This window comes from Pelobates fuscus, chromosome 2 (genome assembly GCF_036172605.1).
Source record: "Pelobates fuscus isolate aPelFus1 chromosome 2, aPelFus1.pri, whole genome shotgun sequence".
Classification (NCBI taxonomy): Eukaryota; Metazoa; Chordata; class Amphibia; order Anura; family Pelobatidae; genus Pelobates; species Pelobates fuscus.
This window is the reverse complement of record NC_086318.1, coordinates 6305662-6323581: the sequence shown is the minus strand read 5'-3', so window position 1 is coordinate 6323581 and position 17920 is coordinate 6305662. Positions and strand designations below refer to the sequence as shown.

The 17920-nt window shown below is 46.5% G+C and overlaps 1 protein-coding gene across 3 annotated transcripts in view; it reads right to left on the bottom strand.

The window, feature by feature from the left end:
- LOC134586395 (DNA (cytosine-5)-methyltransferase 3A-like) overlaps window positions 1-17920 on the bottom strand; it is a 405098-nt gene that overhangs the window by 196323 nt on the left and 190855 nt on the right. For all 3 annotated transcript variants that reach the window (XM_063441886.1, XM_063441888.1, XM_063441889.1), the window contains one exon: window positions 293-623. In XM_063441886.1, the coding sequence (XP_063297956.1) occupies window positions 293-623 (331 nt within the window). The remainder of the gene's footprint in view (window positions 1-292; window positions 624-17920) is intronic.

Sequence of the window (17920 nt, the reverse complement as noted above, 5' to 3'; positions counted from 1 at the left end):
TAATACAGACATTGAGTAAGTTTATCATGGTCTACTCTATACAGTCTGATCGGCCCCTCCCTCTGTGGCAGTAATTTTAATTATGATCTAAACAGTCTGACCGGCTCCTCGTCCAACGGCAGAGTTATTACTTATTAACTCCTTGCACAAGACCTACATTGATAGGACCTCCCTCTGCCAAAAGGCACTTAGATAGCTCTGACCTGTCTGATAGGACCTCCCTCTGCCAAAAGGCACTTAGATAGCTCTGACCTGTCTGATAGGATCCTCCCTCTGCAGCAATAACACTTACTTTTCTCTGAGCTGTCTGATATCCTCCGTCTTCCTCGTTTCTTGGGAGTTGGAATCATGAGGACATCTCCATCTTCCATATCCTGAGTGTCCGTCCCGTCACTGCGAGTACTGCACCCGTTCTCCAGCACCATGTCTCTGAGCCCCTCGTCAGGGTACTCAGAGGGCTTCCTGTCCATGTTATCTTTATCCTGGGTGGGCCTCTCAGGTTTGCACTGCATGTTGACCGTCTCCACTCCGCCATTGGGCATCAGATCCGGGGGGCTAGAGGTTGGGGCAGTGTGGCACTTGGGGACTGAGGCAATGTCTTTGGGCGCATTGACAATTTCTACCTATAAACAAAGAAAAAAAAATGGTATATCTTCAGTCTGTGTTACCATCCCAAAAGCTCTTATTTAGCCATGAATGAAATGAGTTCTCTAATCAGAGCCCAGAAGATATGAATCTACACGTAACACTGTTTATCACAGAATACCTGATTCTAACAGAAAATAACAATTACATCATCAATTAACATATGAAACCAGGAGCTCAGACACATTGAAGATATGTATAAAGAGTGTTGAGTATCTAGTTAGGCCTTTTCCAAATTTTATGCATAACAACTTTCTTCTTTGTGCCCTTACGGACATAGGCGTGCGCACGGGGTGTGCCAGGTGTGCCTGGGCACACCCTAATCCCCGTGGCACGCCTATGTATTGAGTCCTGCAGGAACAGCGTTCCTGCACTTTTATTTGAGCAGGAACGCTGTTCCTGCGGGCACTCAGTGCCCCCTTCCGGCCCCCATGTCCCCCCCCCTGTCATGGCGGGGGGGTGGGGGGGGAAGAGGTGAAGGACACCCCCCAGTCGGGTGCCTGTGTCCATCTCAGCCGCGGCGAGGGAGCTGTGTGCTCTCTGCTCCCTCTCGCGGCGCGCCGTTTGCTGTAGCTGGGAGCCGGAATATGACGTCATATTCCGGCTCTCAGCTACAGCAGACAGCCCGCGCGGCGAGAGGAAGCAGAGAGCACACAGCTCCCTCACTGCGGCTGAGATGGACACAGGCACCCGACCCACTGGACCCCAGGGACAAGTCCACGCCAGCACTCCAGGTAGGGAGGCTGGGTGGACATTTTTTAATAAAAAATAAATAAATTATTTGTATGTGTGTGTGTGTGTCTGTCTGAGTGTGTGTGTCTGTGAATGTGTGTCTGTAAGTGTGTTTGTGAATGTGTGTGTGTAAGTGTATGTGTATGGGTATGTGTGTGTGTCTGTGAGTGTATGTGTGTCTGTGAGTGTATGTGTGTGTGTCTGTGAGTGTATGGGTGTGTGTGTGTGTGTCTGTAATTGTGTGTGTGTCTGTGAATGTATGTGTGTGTCTGAGTATGTGTGTGCACGCGTATATATATGTGTGTGTCTGTGTATGTGTGCCAGTATATATATATATACACACACACACATGTATATTATTTTTTTGGGGGGTGGGAAAAGAGTTCCCACACTTTATTTCCCAGGACTTCTCTGGAGATGTCCGGATCTCCCCTGACGCCTCACGCAGAGTCGGCGCTATCTGAGTGCCGGCTCTGCTCTTAGCCTCCATGGGCTGGCGGGGAGATCAAAGATCTACCTCACCAACCCACAGCAACACGGAGGGAGGTAGGAGAGGACCCGGGGAGCTCTAGACAGCAGCTCTGCCAGGTTCCTCTCACGAGATCTGAGCATTGCCACGGCAACACTCAGATTTCGCGAGAGTTAACTCTAGCTCCGCAGGCTAGAGTTCACTCTCCACTGGACCACCAGGGATGGCACATGGCAGCAAGGATCCCCCCTCCCTACATAAGGTAGGGAGGGGGGATATGTATTAATCAGCCCCCACCTCCACAATCCCTACCAACATACAGCCCACACACACACACACAGCACCTAGACACATACAGCACGCTCACACACACAGTACACTAACCGCAACCTCACAAACACACACAGCACCTTTACAAACACACAACACCCTCACACACAGCACACTAACAGCACCCTCACAAACACACACACACACACACACAAACAGCACCCTCACAAATACACGACACCGACAAACATTACACACAAATGGCACCATCACACAAACGCACACATCACACAAACAGCACCCTCACACACACAGCACCCTCACACAGCACAGTAACAGGACCCTAACAAACACACAAACACCCTCACACAGCACACTACTAGCACCCTCACACACAAACAGCACCCACACAAACACCCTCACCCACATAGCACACTACCAGCACCCTCACACACACATCACACTAACAGCACACTCACACCACCCTCACACAGCACACTAGCAGCCCACACACACAGCAGTGTATATGTGTGTGTGTGTGTATATATATATATATATATATATATATAGGTATTACATATATACACATGCGGCGTGTTTGTGCTTTAGGGTGCACACCCTAATGCAACAGGCTGCGCACGCCTATGCTTACGGACACGTTAATCTTACACCGGTACTGGCACTGCCCAGAGATGTCGTTAATCTTACACCGGTACTGGCACTGTCCAGAGATGTCGTTAATCTTACACCGGTACTGACACTGTCCAGAGATGTCATTAATCTTACACCGGTACTGGCACTGTCCAGAGATGTCGTTAATCTTACACCGGTACTGGCACTGTCCAGAGATGTCGTTAATCTTACACCGGTACTGGCACTGTCCAGAGATGTCGTTAATCTTACACCGGTACTGGCACTGTCCAGAGATGTCGTTAATCTTACACCGGTACTGGCACTGTCCAGAGATGTCGTTAATCTTACACCGGTACTGGCACTGTCCAGAGATGTTGTTAATCTTACACCGGTACTGGCACTGTCCAGAGATGTCGTTAATCTTACACCGGTACTGGCACTGTCCAGAGATGTCGTTAATCTTACACCGGTACTGGCACTGTCCAGAGATGTCATTAATCTTACACCGGTACTGGCACTGTCCAGAGATGAGAAATTCTACACCCATTTTTTCCAATATCTTACTTCGCCATAGTCAATATGGCAGAACCAAAAAAAAATCCCCCATATCAATGTATACAATGTGACATCATTTTATACGCAGGAAACTTTCATGGTCAGAGTACAATCTTTAAACACACCCCCATTGCTTTAACTAGTAACTGAAATACGCACAGATTGTTTCTGTAGACACAGCACTGCAAATATCCAAGTTTCCTCATTCAGGTTTGTGTTGGACATTCTCCAGATCAGCCAGGCTCCTGGAATCTGTCACAGGGTATGGAAGCTGATGTACGTATTATGGCAGGTAAATGAAACGGTCTGTGGAACTAGTGGCTCTGGATAACTTCAACAGCCGGCCTCGGAATCCAGCCATAACCAATATGCAGACTATAACTGCCCATCTGCAGACAATGATACAACTTCTAAATGCCTGGCTACAGCCACAGATCTCTGAATGCGTGGTTATAGCCACGGACAGATTCTATAGCCACAGATCTCTGAATGCGGGATAATAGCCACGATAGATTCTACAGCCACAGATAAGATCCACAGATTCCTGGCCGCAGTCAGAGATACAAAAGACACCCATGTCAGGATAAGGGCTCCAATTGGATTCCATGGGAATGGGATGGAGATTGTAAAATAATTCATGAGGAGTGGACAGATAACTGATTAACCCCTGTGTCACCACAGCGGGGTTATACTGAAATAATGAAGTGGGGGGCATAGTGTCGGGATTCCATTCATAGGCAGTGGGTTGGAGTCTAATATTAATAATCGGGGGAAACCAATACCTAATGTCCCTCCCCAGTCACTGGCAGCAGGTTAGGGCTATTAAATGAATAATAACCGGAGGTGATCTAATATTTCCCCCAGCCCCACTGGGGGAAGAGTTGGGGGCTTTCCATTGTCCACCGCCCCCCAAAAAATCCCTCCTGGTGGCTTGGCATCATCAAGCCCCTAGCGCCCTCCCCCCAATAAAGATTACCCTACTTAACCTCCACACCCTAAGAACAGTGAGGGCCGGGCCAATAAATCCTGTAATAAATCATTTTACACAAATCATAACATCTTTTTTCTTAAAATGTCTTTTTTCCAGCCTCCAAAAATGAGCAAAATAAAATAAAAACTCCCATCGCAACTGCTAAAAAAAGACTCAGTTATCCAAAAAAAGACCCAAAAATTCCCACAGCACATAAAAAATAAAAAATCCACGTTGGCCTATCGAGGGCCCAATGAAGACGTCCCGTGCTCTGACAGGCATTCCCGTGGGAAGTTCAGGTTGGCCATGGGTGGGAGCAGAGGGGGATGGGGGCCTGTTTCAGCTCTAGTCTTTTATTGCAGACAGTTTAGTAGATATGCACCAAATCATGGCATGTGCAGCATATGGAGGTTAAAATCCCTCCTTATCCTAATGTATAATGATTCTTATTCTTTGTTAACTATTTGCCTGCTGGCTGCTAGTGCTCTTTTGTAGGTCCATTGCACAGTCACATTGTGCCCTTTAAATGGCTTTGATTTTCAATGTAAAATACAGACATCACATTCAATGTGTTTACAGATATATCGGAACCCAATAAGCCCTTTAAAGCGGCACTGTTATGGCCGAATCCCGTTTTTTTTTTTTTAACCCCCTCCCTACTCCACAACATCTAACTGACCCCTTAGTCACCCCCAAATGCCCCTAAGCCCCGATCTATATTCAGGGCGCCGCCATCTTTGTGTGGGTAGAGGAAGACCTTGTGGGACACGTCATCGGCCCACACTAGACAGACTGTGAGATTCCCGCACATGCCCAGTGAAACACTTGGGCATGCGAACGGGAATTTCACCTATTCATCTATTCATTCATTCATTCATCAGACAGATGAATTAATGAATAGAAATTTCAGACGAACAAACAAACACTGAGTATCACTGTTCGTTTGTTCGTTCATTTTATTACAAGGAGGGAGCGCTACCGGCACAGATAGAAGCGTCAGGGAGCAGTGCTCCCCGCCACTTCCTAAACCCCCCATGTCCTCCCTCACTCTATGGAGGTCAATATGACCCCCATAATAGCATAAGGGAGATTCAAATCTCCCGAATGCCCCTACTCGCTATACCGTGCGTAGGGGCATGTCTACTAAACTGTGAGCAGCATGTGTCTGCTCACTGTAAAAAAAACAACCCTACTATCCGGCCCCCAACCCTGCGCGGCGGGTGGGGGCCCTAAATAACAATAAGGGGGGGTGAGGACCTATTGTCCTACCCCCCGGCACCCACCCCCGGCCTCAGTCTGCACGGAGCCCTCCATGGGTGAAGAAGGATTATTTTGTTTGCGCTCAGGTTTTTTCTTTTTCGTTGGATTTTTTTTTTTGCGCTCTGGTTTTTTTATTTTATTTTAAGTTCGACAGGTATGTTTTTTTATTTTGCCTTTTTGGGGCTGAAAAATTAAGATTTTAGAAAAAAGAAGACGTCAAATGGTAAGTTTAATTTTTCATTACAGGTTAGTTATTTTATTCCCCCCTCACTATTTTTAGGGTGAGGGGGGTTGGTAGGGGGTAACTTTTTATTTGGGTGGGGGGGGGGGGGGGGGCACAAGGGGCTTGGGTACCCCAAGTCACCATGATTTGGGGGGGGGGGGAATTTTCATTTAGGGCCCCCACCCGCCGCTCAGGGGTGGGGGCCAGGGCGGAGATAGTAGGTCCCCCCCCACTTTCTTATTTAGGGCCCCACCCGCCGCTCAGGGGTGGGGGCCAGGGGGGGGGGACAGTAGGTCGTCGTCCCCCATTATCTTTATGGCCGCCACCCTGGGATGGGGGCCGGGGGTGGAGGACAGTAGGTCCCCATTGGCTGCTCACTGTTTAACCCCTTAATGACCAAACTTCTGGAATAAAAGGGAATCATGACATGTCACACATGTCATGTGTCCTTAAGGGGTTAATAGACATGCCCCTACTCGCGGTATAGCGAGTAGGGGCATAATTTACTAATATTAAGTAATCTTTACTTAGTATTAGTAAATGTGGCTGAAAGACCAATTCAGGTCTTTCAGCCTTTTAGTAGATAACTCCCTGATACCGTGGGAATTAGAGAGTTATCTACTAAGCGGCTGCAAGATGCAGCCACAGCAATGAATAGGATCGGAGTTTCATTCATTCTGATGAAATTCCGATCCGAACAAAGTCCTAATCGCTTTCTAACACGAATGGAGAAACTGTTCTCATTCTGTTGGGACGCAATTCGGCAGTTTTGCCGGCGGTCTGTCTAAGTGACAGGAAGCATTGTGGGAACAGGGAGGAAAGCTAAGGATTGTGGGAAAATTGCTCTGACCAGCGGAAACGAAGAACACTTTGCTCCTCCGCTGGTCATGGCAATAGAAGCCTCCATAAGACAAAGTAGTCCCTACCTTGTCTTAATTTTTAAAGAAAACTAGAGCAGACAGGAAGAAATTAAGAACAGATCCAGAGAGAGGGAGAGAAGAGGAATCGATTGGGGAACGGTACGTTCGGCATGACAGTGCCGCTTTAACTCCTGTAATGACATCGGCTGGAATGCAATCAAGGAGAGTTGTTCTAACATCTGACAAAACACCGACATCATAGCACACTGCATCTCCGACATCATAGCACACCGCATCTGTCATCATACCACATCGCATCTCCGACACCATAGCACACTGCATTTCTATCATTGTACACTGCATCTGACATCATAGCACACTACACTTCTATCATAGCACACTGCATCTCCGACATCATAGCACACCGCATCTCCGACATCATAGCACACTGCATCTCCGACACCATAGCACACTGCATCTCCGACATCATAGCACACCGCATCTGTCATCATACCACATCGCATCTCCGACACCATAGCACACTGCATCTCCGACATCATAGCACACCGCATCTCCGACATCATAGCACACTGCATCTCCGACACCATAGCACACTGCATCTCCGACATCATAGCACACCGCATCTGTCATCATACCACATCGCATCTCCGACACCATAGCACACTGCATCTCCGACATCATAGCACACTGCATCTCCGACACCATAGCACACTGCATCTCCGACACCATAGCACACTGCATCTCCGACATCATAGCACACCGCATCTGTCATCATACCACATCGCATCTCCGACACCATAGCACACTGCATTTCTATCATTGTACACTGCATCTGACATCATAGCACACTACACTTCTATCATAGCACACTGCATCTCCGACATCATAGCACACCGCATCTCTGACATCATAGCACACTGCATCTCCGACACCATAGCACACTGCATCTCCGACATCATAGCACACCGCATCTGTCATCATACCACATCGCATCTCCGACACCATAGCACACTGCATTTCTATCATTGTACACTGCATCTGACATCATAGCACACTACACTTCTATCATAGCACACTGCATCTCCGACATCATAGCACACCGCATCTCCGACATCATAGCACACTGCATCTCCGACACCATAGCACACTGCATCTCCGACACCATAGCACACTGCATCTCCGACATCATAGCACACCGCATCTGTCATCATACCACATCGCATCTCCGACACCATAGCACACTGCATTTCTATCATTGTACACTGCATCTGACATCATAGCACACTACACTTCTATCATAGCACACTGCATCTCCGACATCATAGCACACCGCATCTCTGACATCATAGCACACTGCATCTCCAACACCACAGCACACTGCATCTCCGACATCATAGCACACCGCATCTGACATCATACCACATCGCATCTCCGACACCATAGCACACTGCATCTCCGACATCATAGCACACTGCATCTCTGACATCATAGCACACAGCATATGCGACATCATAGCACACTGCATATGCGACATCATAGCACACTGCATCTCTGACATCATAGCACACTGCATATGCAACATCACGCATCTCTGACTCATGTAACTCACTACATCTCTGACATCATAAAGCACTGCATTTCTGGCATCACATAACACACTATCTCTGAGCTGACTTACAAACACACAGACACACAGTCTGTTCAAGGAACACTATCCGAATGTGTATCCCTAATGCCATTGTGGCACAGTCGCCTTTTAGGTGACCAGACCAGCGCTGCCAGGGTTAAAAATTGTGATTTAATTACCTATCAGCCCTCACAGCGCGAGATCTATGTTGTCCTATAGGAGTGCGCATGGGCAGCAAAATGCCACGCCGGGCAAATCCAATGAGAGACCATGTGATTAAAAAACAGTGTTTTACTCAATACGACAGCTACTAGAGCCATGTTAATACTGCCGAACAGCAATGTGTCCAACTGCAGGGTTAAACATCGAGAATTGGTCTGGATGCCATGTGCCCCGAACCCCACTGTTTAGTGTAACTTTAACCGTTTAATGACAACATAGTGCCAGGTTCACGAATCTTATTTGGCAATGGTCTGTAAAACACGGAGAGAAAGCAGGCGTTTTGTATATTCATACTTATTAAAATGCATTAAAGACTGTAATAATCTAGTATGCGTATGTATATCATAATGACAAGCCGCCAGCCAGCAGTCACACTTTTAAAAATGTGGGAAAGATGAATGAAACTGCAAAACAGGCGAGACATAAAGGAAGGGTCCCTTTAAGAAGGCTGCCACAGCTGGGATCTGCACAGTAAGAGCTAAAGCAGCTCCCGTGACCCGAATACTTCCAGCTGATCCTACAATTTATGATTGTCGTTAAAGCAGAATATATACATTAATGTAGTCCGTGACCCAATGGGGAGCAATGCAGCTCAGCACAATGCAAGCCTACATTCTGCCAAGGGATAGATTTGAAAGGAATAGATAAGAGCAAGGTACCTGAGATTTGCCAGGCGTGGGGAACTACAAAACAATCACAGCAACGACTTGATGTACCAGAAATGGCACAGAACAGGGCTCCATCTTCACAATGATGGATGGACGGATGGACAGATGTTGCAAAGTCACTCAAACGGTTAAGGAACACTCTAAAACACTAAAGCACGTTAAATTGCTGAATAAATGTGTGAAAGGCATGTCCTCTTTTTATTTTACAAAAAGCGCAGATTTCAATAGAGGGTATGATTCTTTTTATTTGGCCAATGGAGTGTCTCTTTAAGGATATCTGTATTGGAAGAAACCATAGCACAGAGGACTATTCAGCCCAACGTTGTTTGTAAATTTGAAGACGTGAGATCCCTCCATTAATTGTCAAGCCATGCTAAGAAATAAAAAAACTAAAAATCTCAGACACCAACATGGGTTTTCCTGTATATCAATTAATAAACATTACACATAGTATCACATGTATCAAAAACCTTGCAAGCAACAATCCCTCTAGATTGTAAGTGTGGCGAAACCAGCTTCGCCACTGTGAACTGGAGAGGCCTGGCTGCTGGCCTCCTGCCCGCTGACTATGGCCCCTGGACGTGTTGCACTTTAGAAACTATATTTGGGCATGTAATAATTTGTATTGCTGCTGCTGGCCCTTTAAAAGCAGCAATGGACATATTGGAACTTTTGGGACTACTGTACCTTTAAGACTGTGGAGCGTAGTACAGTAATCCTGCCTTTAATACTTTCATGTCATGTATGTATTTTTGTATGCAGTTAACCTGGGTTATATATATGTACAGCATTCATCTGATTGTTCGGTAGAATCACTCCATTCATTGTATGGAGGAAACTACCGAACAACCAGACCACCCAGGACTAAGTGTGCCTCCAATTACCGTTTGCAACAATGTTGCAAACAGGTAATTGGCAATCCATGTAATGTATTATGTGTCCTCTGGGTGGCCGCCATTCGGGAAACAACCACGTGGCGGCGGCCATCTTAAACTACCGAACAGCGGTGTTTTGCCGTCGAGTGTCTGGAACTAAAATCGGACACTTGACTAGGCAAACACCGCTGAGACCTCCATACTTCCAGAAATTCGTATGGAACTTACCGAATGACCCGCCGTTCGGTAGAAAGAACCCCACAAACAAGGGAATTCATTCAAACCCTCTCCAGGCTCTATAACACAGGCAATTCGTCTGTTTCATTCACTTGTTTGTGACCGACCGCAGGGCCAAAATGCATGGAACTGTTTTCGGATACTTTACCCATGCGGTCGGTCAATACTTTAAAGTCCCATAACTCCCGAACCGTTTATCTGAATGGTCTGATTCTTGCATATGTTGTCCCCCTGAATAAGGGCTATCAGGGGATACCTGTTTTGGAGGTGTAGCCTATGTATTTGGGGTACATCCAGGAATTGGGGAAAAAGGTGTACGGTATAATTGTGTTAAGTGTTAATCTAAGGGGAGGAAATGTGTGGGAGGTACATCCATGTGATTGGTTAATTTCATCCTCCCCCTGGGAGTGTCCTGTATGTACTTGTTTGTAATAAAAGCCAGACTGGGTGTCCCAGTCCAGAGTTCTTGCTTAACCCTCAAAGCGATGTGTCGTCTCGTTCTTTGGGGGAATGGGATTGTTTGCTGACTGCCAGGAGTGTAAGCCGATGTCTGCTTTTCTTGTTCAGCTGTCCCAGTGTTCGTGTGGTTCCAGTCGGGAGAATGGTGTTTGCAGTAGCTGCCTGTGCATCTAGAAAGGGGATTATCGCCTAAACTGGGTTTTATCCTCTTGTAAGTGAAACGGTCCGTTACAATTGGTGGCAAGCGGCGGGATCGTTCCTACAACCAGAGGGAAAGCTACAGACAACACCATTTCTGGATTACAAATTGAGGGCAACGCTAGTATCCGTACAGCGACCCTATCTACAAAGGAAATCAGGAAAATGGAAGGAGACAGAGTCGCAGCTGCTGCAGCACCTCCGAGGGAGGAGGAGGAATCCGAGTTTGCCAGGGAATATAGGAGCAGGATGGCTCTATTCTCACCAGCCCGACCGGAGCGGATGGCAGACCGGGTCTACAACGATGTACAGGCGTACCTCATGCTGCGAACGACGCAGAGGAACCAACAAGCTGCGGGATTGTTCCCACAGCCAGAAGGACAGCTACAGAACACCAATTCCTTGGAGTTACAAATTGAGGGCAACGTTAGCATTCGTGCAGCGCCCCTGGCAGCAGAGGTATCCAGCGACGTGGAGCAGACAAGTATGGAAGGCTCTGACGCTGAAGATGATTTTATGGCCAAGGTGAGGCAGCAAGTGGCCCAGTATGGGGGTTATATATCCATGGACACATTCCAGGGGATCTGGAACCAGGTCATGGCTGAGCAAAACTCAAAGATGGACGAAGAGTATGATGAGCAGGAAGAGTGGTACAGCAGCAGAGTAGAGGCTGCATCCGAGGAGGTTAGCCGCCCCCCCCCCCCCGAGGCGGCAGGAAGAACCCGAAGTAGGGGTCCTCATAGATTGGTCCAGTGAGGAACCACAACAGGCAGGTGGAGATGGGACCGAGGTCTCTCTACCGGCCCTACAGGGATGCTGGGCAGTCGGCCCAGATCCCCAGCGGCAGTGTGTAACCCAGGGAGCTGATGGTGTCGTCCATCCTCCCCAGCGGCAGAGTAAGTCCCAGGGAGCTAAAGGTGTCGTCCTTCCTCCCCAGCGGCAGATTGTATCTCAGGGAGCTGAAGGTGCCGTCCTTCCTCCCCAGCGGCAGTGTGTGTCCCAGGGGGATGAAGGTGTTGCCCTTCCTCCCCAGCGGCAGGCTGAGTTACAGGGGGCAGAGGTTGTTGTTCCTGCCCCCCAGCAGAAAAGTGATATGCCAGGAAGGCAGTGTGAAGTAAAGGGAGAGGAGAGCAGCGTCCTCCCTCCCCAGCGGCAGTGTGTGTCTCCGGGAGCTGATGGTGTCGTCCATCCTCCCCAGCGGCAGGCTGAGTTACAGGGGGCAGAGGTTGTTGTTCCTGCCCCCCAGCAGCAAAGTGATATGCCAAGAAGGCAGTGTGAAGGGAAGGGAGAGGAGAGCAGCGTCCTCCCTCCCCAGCGGCAGTGTGTGCCCCAGGGAGCAGAAGGTGCAGTCCTTCCTCCCCAGCGGCAGTGTGTGTCTCCGGGAGCTGATGGTGTCGTCCATCCTCCCCAGCGGCAGGCTGAGTTACAGGGGGCAGAGGTTGTTGTTCCTGCCCCCCAGCAACAAAGTGATGTGCCAGGAAGGCAGGGTGAGGTGAAGGGAGAGGAGAGCAGCGTCCTCCCTCCCCAGCGGCAGTGTGTACCTCAGGGAGCAGAAGGTGCAATCCTTCCTCCCCAGCGGCAGTGTGTACCCCAGGGAGCAGAAGGTGCCATCCTTTCTCCCCAGCGGCAGTTTGCCATCCAGAGAGAGGAACTTGTTACACCCTCTCTCCCACGGCAACCTAACCCACCAAGGGGAGATGTTAAGCCCCACAACTGTGCAGATGGGACCGTAGTCTCTGCACTTACAGCACAAGGGATAGGGACGGTCGGTCCTGTTCCCCAGCCTCAGTGTGATGGATCCAAAGGGGAGACAGTCGGTCTCCCCCTCCAGCAGTCGAGCTGTGCACCTAAAGGGGAGACAGCCAGTCTCCAGCAACCAGACGCCCACCAGACTACTCCCGTGGTAGTGCTGGCAACAGGACAGAGTACCGCTGGTCTCTGCCCCCTCAGCAACCCACCAAGGCAGCCTACCCGTCTCCCACCCAGCAGTGGTGAAACACCAGAACTTGGACAAAATCCTTCCTCACCCAGATGTAGTAACCGGTTAGTGTGGGTGGGCTGCTCTGTTATTTCTGTTTTGTGGGTGGGTTGCTGGACTAACCAGGGCACTGACCGGCAGAAAGTCAGGTACCCTGTTAGTCTAATTGGCAAAGGGGAGAAATGTGGCGAAACCAGCTTCGCCACTGTGAACTGGAGAGGCCTGGCTGCTGGCCTCCTGCCCGCTGACTATGGCCCCTGGACGTGTTGCACTTTAGAAACTATATTTGGGCATGTAATAATTTGTATTGCTGCTGCTGGCCCTTTAAAAGCAGCAATGGACATATTGGAACTTTTGGGACTACTGTACCTTTAAGACTGTGGAGCGTAGTACAGTAATCCTGCCTTTAATACTTTCATGTCATGTATGTATTTTTGTATGCAGTTAACCTGGGTTATATATATGTACAGCATTCATCTGATTGTTCGGTAGAATCACTCCATTCATTGTATGGAGGAAACTACCGAACAACCAGACCACCCAGGACTAAGTGTGCCTCCAATTACCGTTTGCAACAATGTTGCAAACAGGTAATTGGCAATCCATGTAATGTATTATGTGTCCTCTGGGTGGCCGCCATTCGGGAAACAACCACGTGGCGGCGGCCATCTTAAACTACCGAACAGCGGTGTTTTGCCGTCGAGTGTCTGGAACTAAAATCGGACACTTGACTAGGCAAACACCGCTGAGACCTCCATACTTCCAGAAATTCGTATGGAAACTACCGAATGACCCGCCGTTCGGTAGAAAGAACCCCACAAACAAGGGAATTCATTCAAACCCTCTCCAGGCTCTATAGCACAGGCAATTCGTCTGTTTCATTCACTTGTTTGTGACCGACCGCAGGGCCAAAATGCATGGAACTGTTTTCGGATACTTTACCCATGCGGTCGGTCAATACTTTAAAGTCCCATAACTCCCGAACCGTTTATCCGAATGGGCTGATTCTTGCATATGTTGTCCCCCTGAATAAGGGCTATCAGGGGATACCTGTTTTGGAGGTGTAGCCTATGTATTTGGGGTACATCCAGGAATTGGGGAAAAAGGTGTACGGTATAATTGTGTTAAGTGTTAATCTAAGGGGAGGAAATGTGTGGGAGGTACATCCATGTGATTGGTTAATTTCATCCTCCCCCTGGGAGTGTCCTGTATGTACTTGTTTGTAATAAAAGCCAGACTGGGTGTCCCAGTCCAGAGTTCTTGCTTAACCCTCAAAGCGATGTGTCGTCTCGTTCTTTGGGGGAATGGGATTGTTTGCTGACTGCCAGGAGTGTAAGCCGATGTCTGCTTTTCTTGTTCAGCTGTCCCAGTGTTCGTGTGGTTCCAGTCGGGAGAATGGTGTTTGCAGTAGCTGCCTGTGCATCTAGAAAGGGGATTATCGCCTAAACTGGGTTTTATCCTCTTGTAAGTGAAACGGTCCGTTACAGTAAGCTCTACAGTCCAGTGTTTGCAACTAACACAGATACAAGAATATGAGTTTTTACTCAATGCTGAACTGAAATCTAAATGCTCCGTTAAGGCCAATTCTCCTACAGCAACAATTCAGCTATTTTAGCCTCAATGAATCCACTATTTAGGCAGAGATGCTCTGCACAAACATTTAATAAACTGTACCAGAATGTTCAGGTATTCCCAGGGAATGGGACAATCCACTGCCCAAATACAAAATAAACTGTTTGGTAGTTATACCCCAAATGTATTTAATTATCCACGTATTCATTGGGGTATATCTAAAAACAGCTTATAAAAGCAGCAGCTCTCTTGTCTACACCCTTTACAAGCCCGCCCCTTCTAGCCCCGCCCAGACTGTCTGTGGCTGTCCAATCACAGCCTTCCCAATGCAGCTCAATGAGGCAGGTGCTCTGGGCAATTGCTGCCTCTTCGCTTAACGTCCACTGAGCTAAACAACCAAGAAGTAACAGGACTGGTTGTTTGATTGACATGCAAGGGGTGTAACCAGGTTAATTTATAACAGCGGCAATTTCTGATGAAATCTGAACTTTTTGGAAAATTAAATAAAGCACACTTTTCACACATAAAGTTTTTCAGCGAGATAGAGTGCTCCAGGGGTCTGGAGTGTCCCTTTAAGGTAAGAATAACTTAAAGTGACTCTCCAGTGCCAGGAAAACATATCCTGCAGTGCCCCTCTCCCTCCCACCCCCCATCCCATCTTGCTGAAGGAGTTAAAAAACCCTCAGCCACTTACCTGAATCCAGCACTGATATCGCTTGGCGCTGGGTCAGGCTCCGCCCACGCTCCTGCGCTGACGTCAGCCGGCGGGGGAGATCTAATGCGCATGCGCGGCAATGGCCGCATGCGCCTTAGACCTCCCAATAGGAAAGCATTATTTAATACTTTCCTTTGGGGAATCCGGCAACGCTGGAGGTCGTCATGCAGAGCGTTAGGACGTCCAGCGTTGTTTAACCCCTTAAGGACACATGACATGTCATGATTCCATTTTATTCCAGAAGTTTGGTCCTTAAGGGGTTAAAACACTTTTCGGGTTTTAAGAACACGCAAGTCTGATAGACAGCCACTAGGGGAGGACTTAACTCGGCAAGGTAATTATTACAGTTTATGAAAACTACAATAGTTACACTTGCAGGGTTAAGGGTGATGGGAGTTGGCACCCAGGCCACTCCAATGGGGAGAAGTGTTCTGGGTGCCTGGAATGTCCCTTTAACTGAAAGCATAGCGGAGTTTCAAGATTTATCCAATTTGATTAGTTTTGGCCTAAAAGTTGAACTTTCCTGAGAAATCAAAGTTTAGTGATTACACTGATCAACCACAACATGAAAACCGCCAACAGGGGAAATTAAAAGGGACACTATAGTCACCAGAACAACTACGGCTTAATGTACGGCATACAGCTTAATGTACGGTATACAGCTTAATGTACGGTATACAGCTTAATGTACGGCATACAGCTTAATGTATAATATACAGCTTAATGTACGGTATACAGCTTAATGTACGGCATACAGCTTAATGCACGGTATACAGCTTAATGTATAATATACAGCTTAATGTACGGTATACAGCTTAATGCACGGTATACAGCTTAATGTACGGCATACAGCTTAATGCACGGTATACAGCTTAATGTATAATATACAGCTTAATGTACGCTATACAGCTTTAATGTACAGTATACAGCTTAATGTACGGAATACAGCTTAATTTACGGTATTCAGCTTAATGTACAATATACAGCTTAATGTACGCTATACAGCTTAATGTACAGTATACAGCTTAATGTACGCTATACAGCTTAATGTACAGTATACAGCTTAATGTACGCTATACAGCTTAATGTACGCTATACAGCTTAATGTACAGTATACAGCTTAATGTACGGTATACAGCTTTAATGTACAGTATACAGCTTAATGTACGGAATACAGCTTAATTTACGGTATTCAGCTTAATGTACAATATACAGCTTAATGTACGCTATACAGCTTAATGTACAGTATACAGCTTAATGTACGCTATACAGCTTAATGTACAGTATACAGCTTAATGTACGCTATACAGCTTAATGTACGGTATTCAGCTTAATGTACGGAATACAGCTTAATGTACGGCATACAGCTTAATGCACGGTATACAGCTTAATGTATAATATACAGCTTAATGTACGGTATACAGCTTAATGCACGGTATACAGCTTAATGTACGGCATACAGCTTAATGCACGGTATACAGCTTAATGTATAATATACAGCTTAATGTACGCTATACAGCTTTAATGTACAGTATACAGCTTAATGTACGGAATACAGCTTAATTTACGGTATTCAGCTTAATGTACAATATACAGCTTAATGTACGCTATACAGCTTAATGTACAGTATACAGCTTAATGTACGCTATACAGCTTAATGTACGCTATACAGCTTAATGTACAGTATACAGCTTAATGTACGGTATACAGCTTTAATGTACAGTATACAGCTTAATGTACGGAATACAGCTTAATTTACGGTATTCAGCTTAATGTACAATATACAGCTTAATGTACGCTATACAGCTTAATGTACAGTATACAGCTTAATGTACGCTATACAGCTTAATGTACAGTATACAGCTTAATGTACGCTATACAGCTTAATGTACGGTATACAGCTTAATGTACAGTATACAGCTTAATGTACGGTATACAGCTTAATGTACAGTATACAGCTTAATGTACGGAATACAGCTTAATGTACGGTATATGTACATATACAGCGTAATGTACAATATACAGCTTAATGTACGGTATACAGCTTAATGTACGGTATTCAGCTTAATGTACAATATACAGCTTAATGTACGATATACAGCTTAATGTACGGTATACAGCTTAATGTATAATATACAGCTTAATGTACGGTATACAGCTTAATGTATAATATACAGCTTAATGTACAGTATACAGCTTAATGTATAGTATACAGCTTAATGTACGGTACACAGCGTAATGTACGGTATACAGCTTAATGTACAATATACAGCTTAATGTACAGTATACAGCTTAAGGTACGGTATACAGCTTAATGTATGACATACAGCTTAATGTACGGTATACAGCTTAATGTACGGTATACAGCGTAATGTACGGTATACAGCTTAATATACGGTATACAGCTTAATGTACGGTATACAGCTTAATGTATGATATACAGCTTAATGTACGGTATACAGCTTAATGTACAGTATACAGCTTAATGTACGGTATACATCTTAATGTACAGTATACAGCTTAATATACGGAATACAGCTTAATGTACGGTATACAGCGTAATGTACAATATACAGCTTAATGTACGGTATACAGCTTAATGTACGGTATTCAGCTTAATGTACGGTATTCAGCTTAATGTACAATATACAGCTTAATGTACGATATACAGCTTAATGTACGGCATACAGCTTAATGTATAATATACAGCTTAATGTACAGTATACAGCTT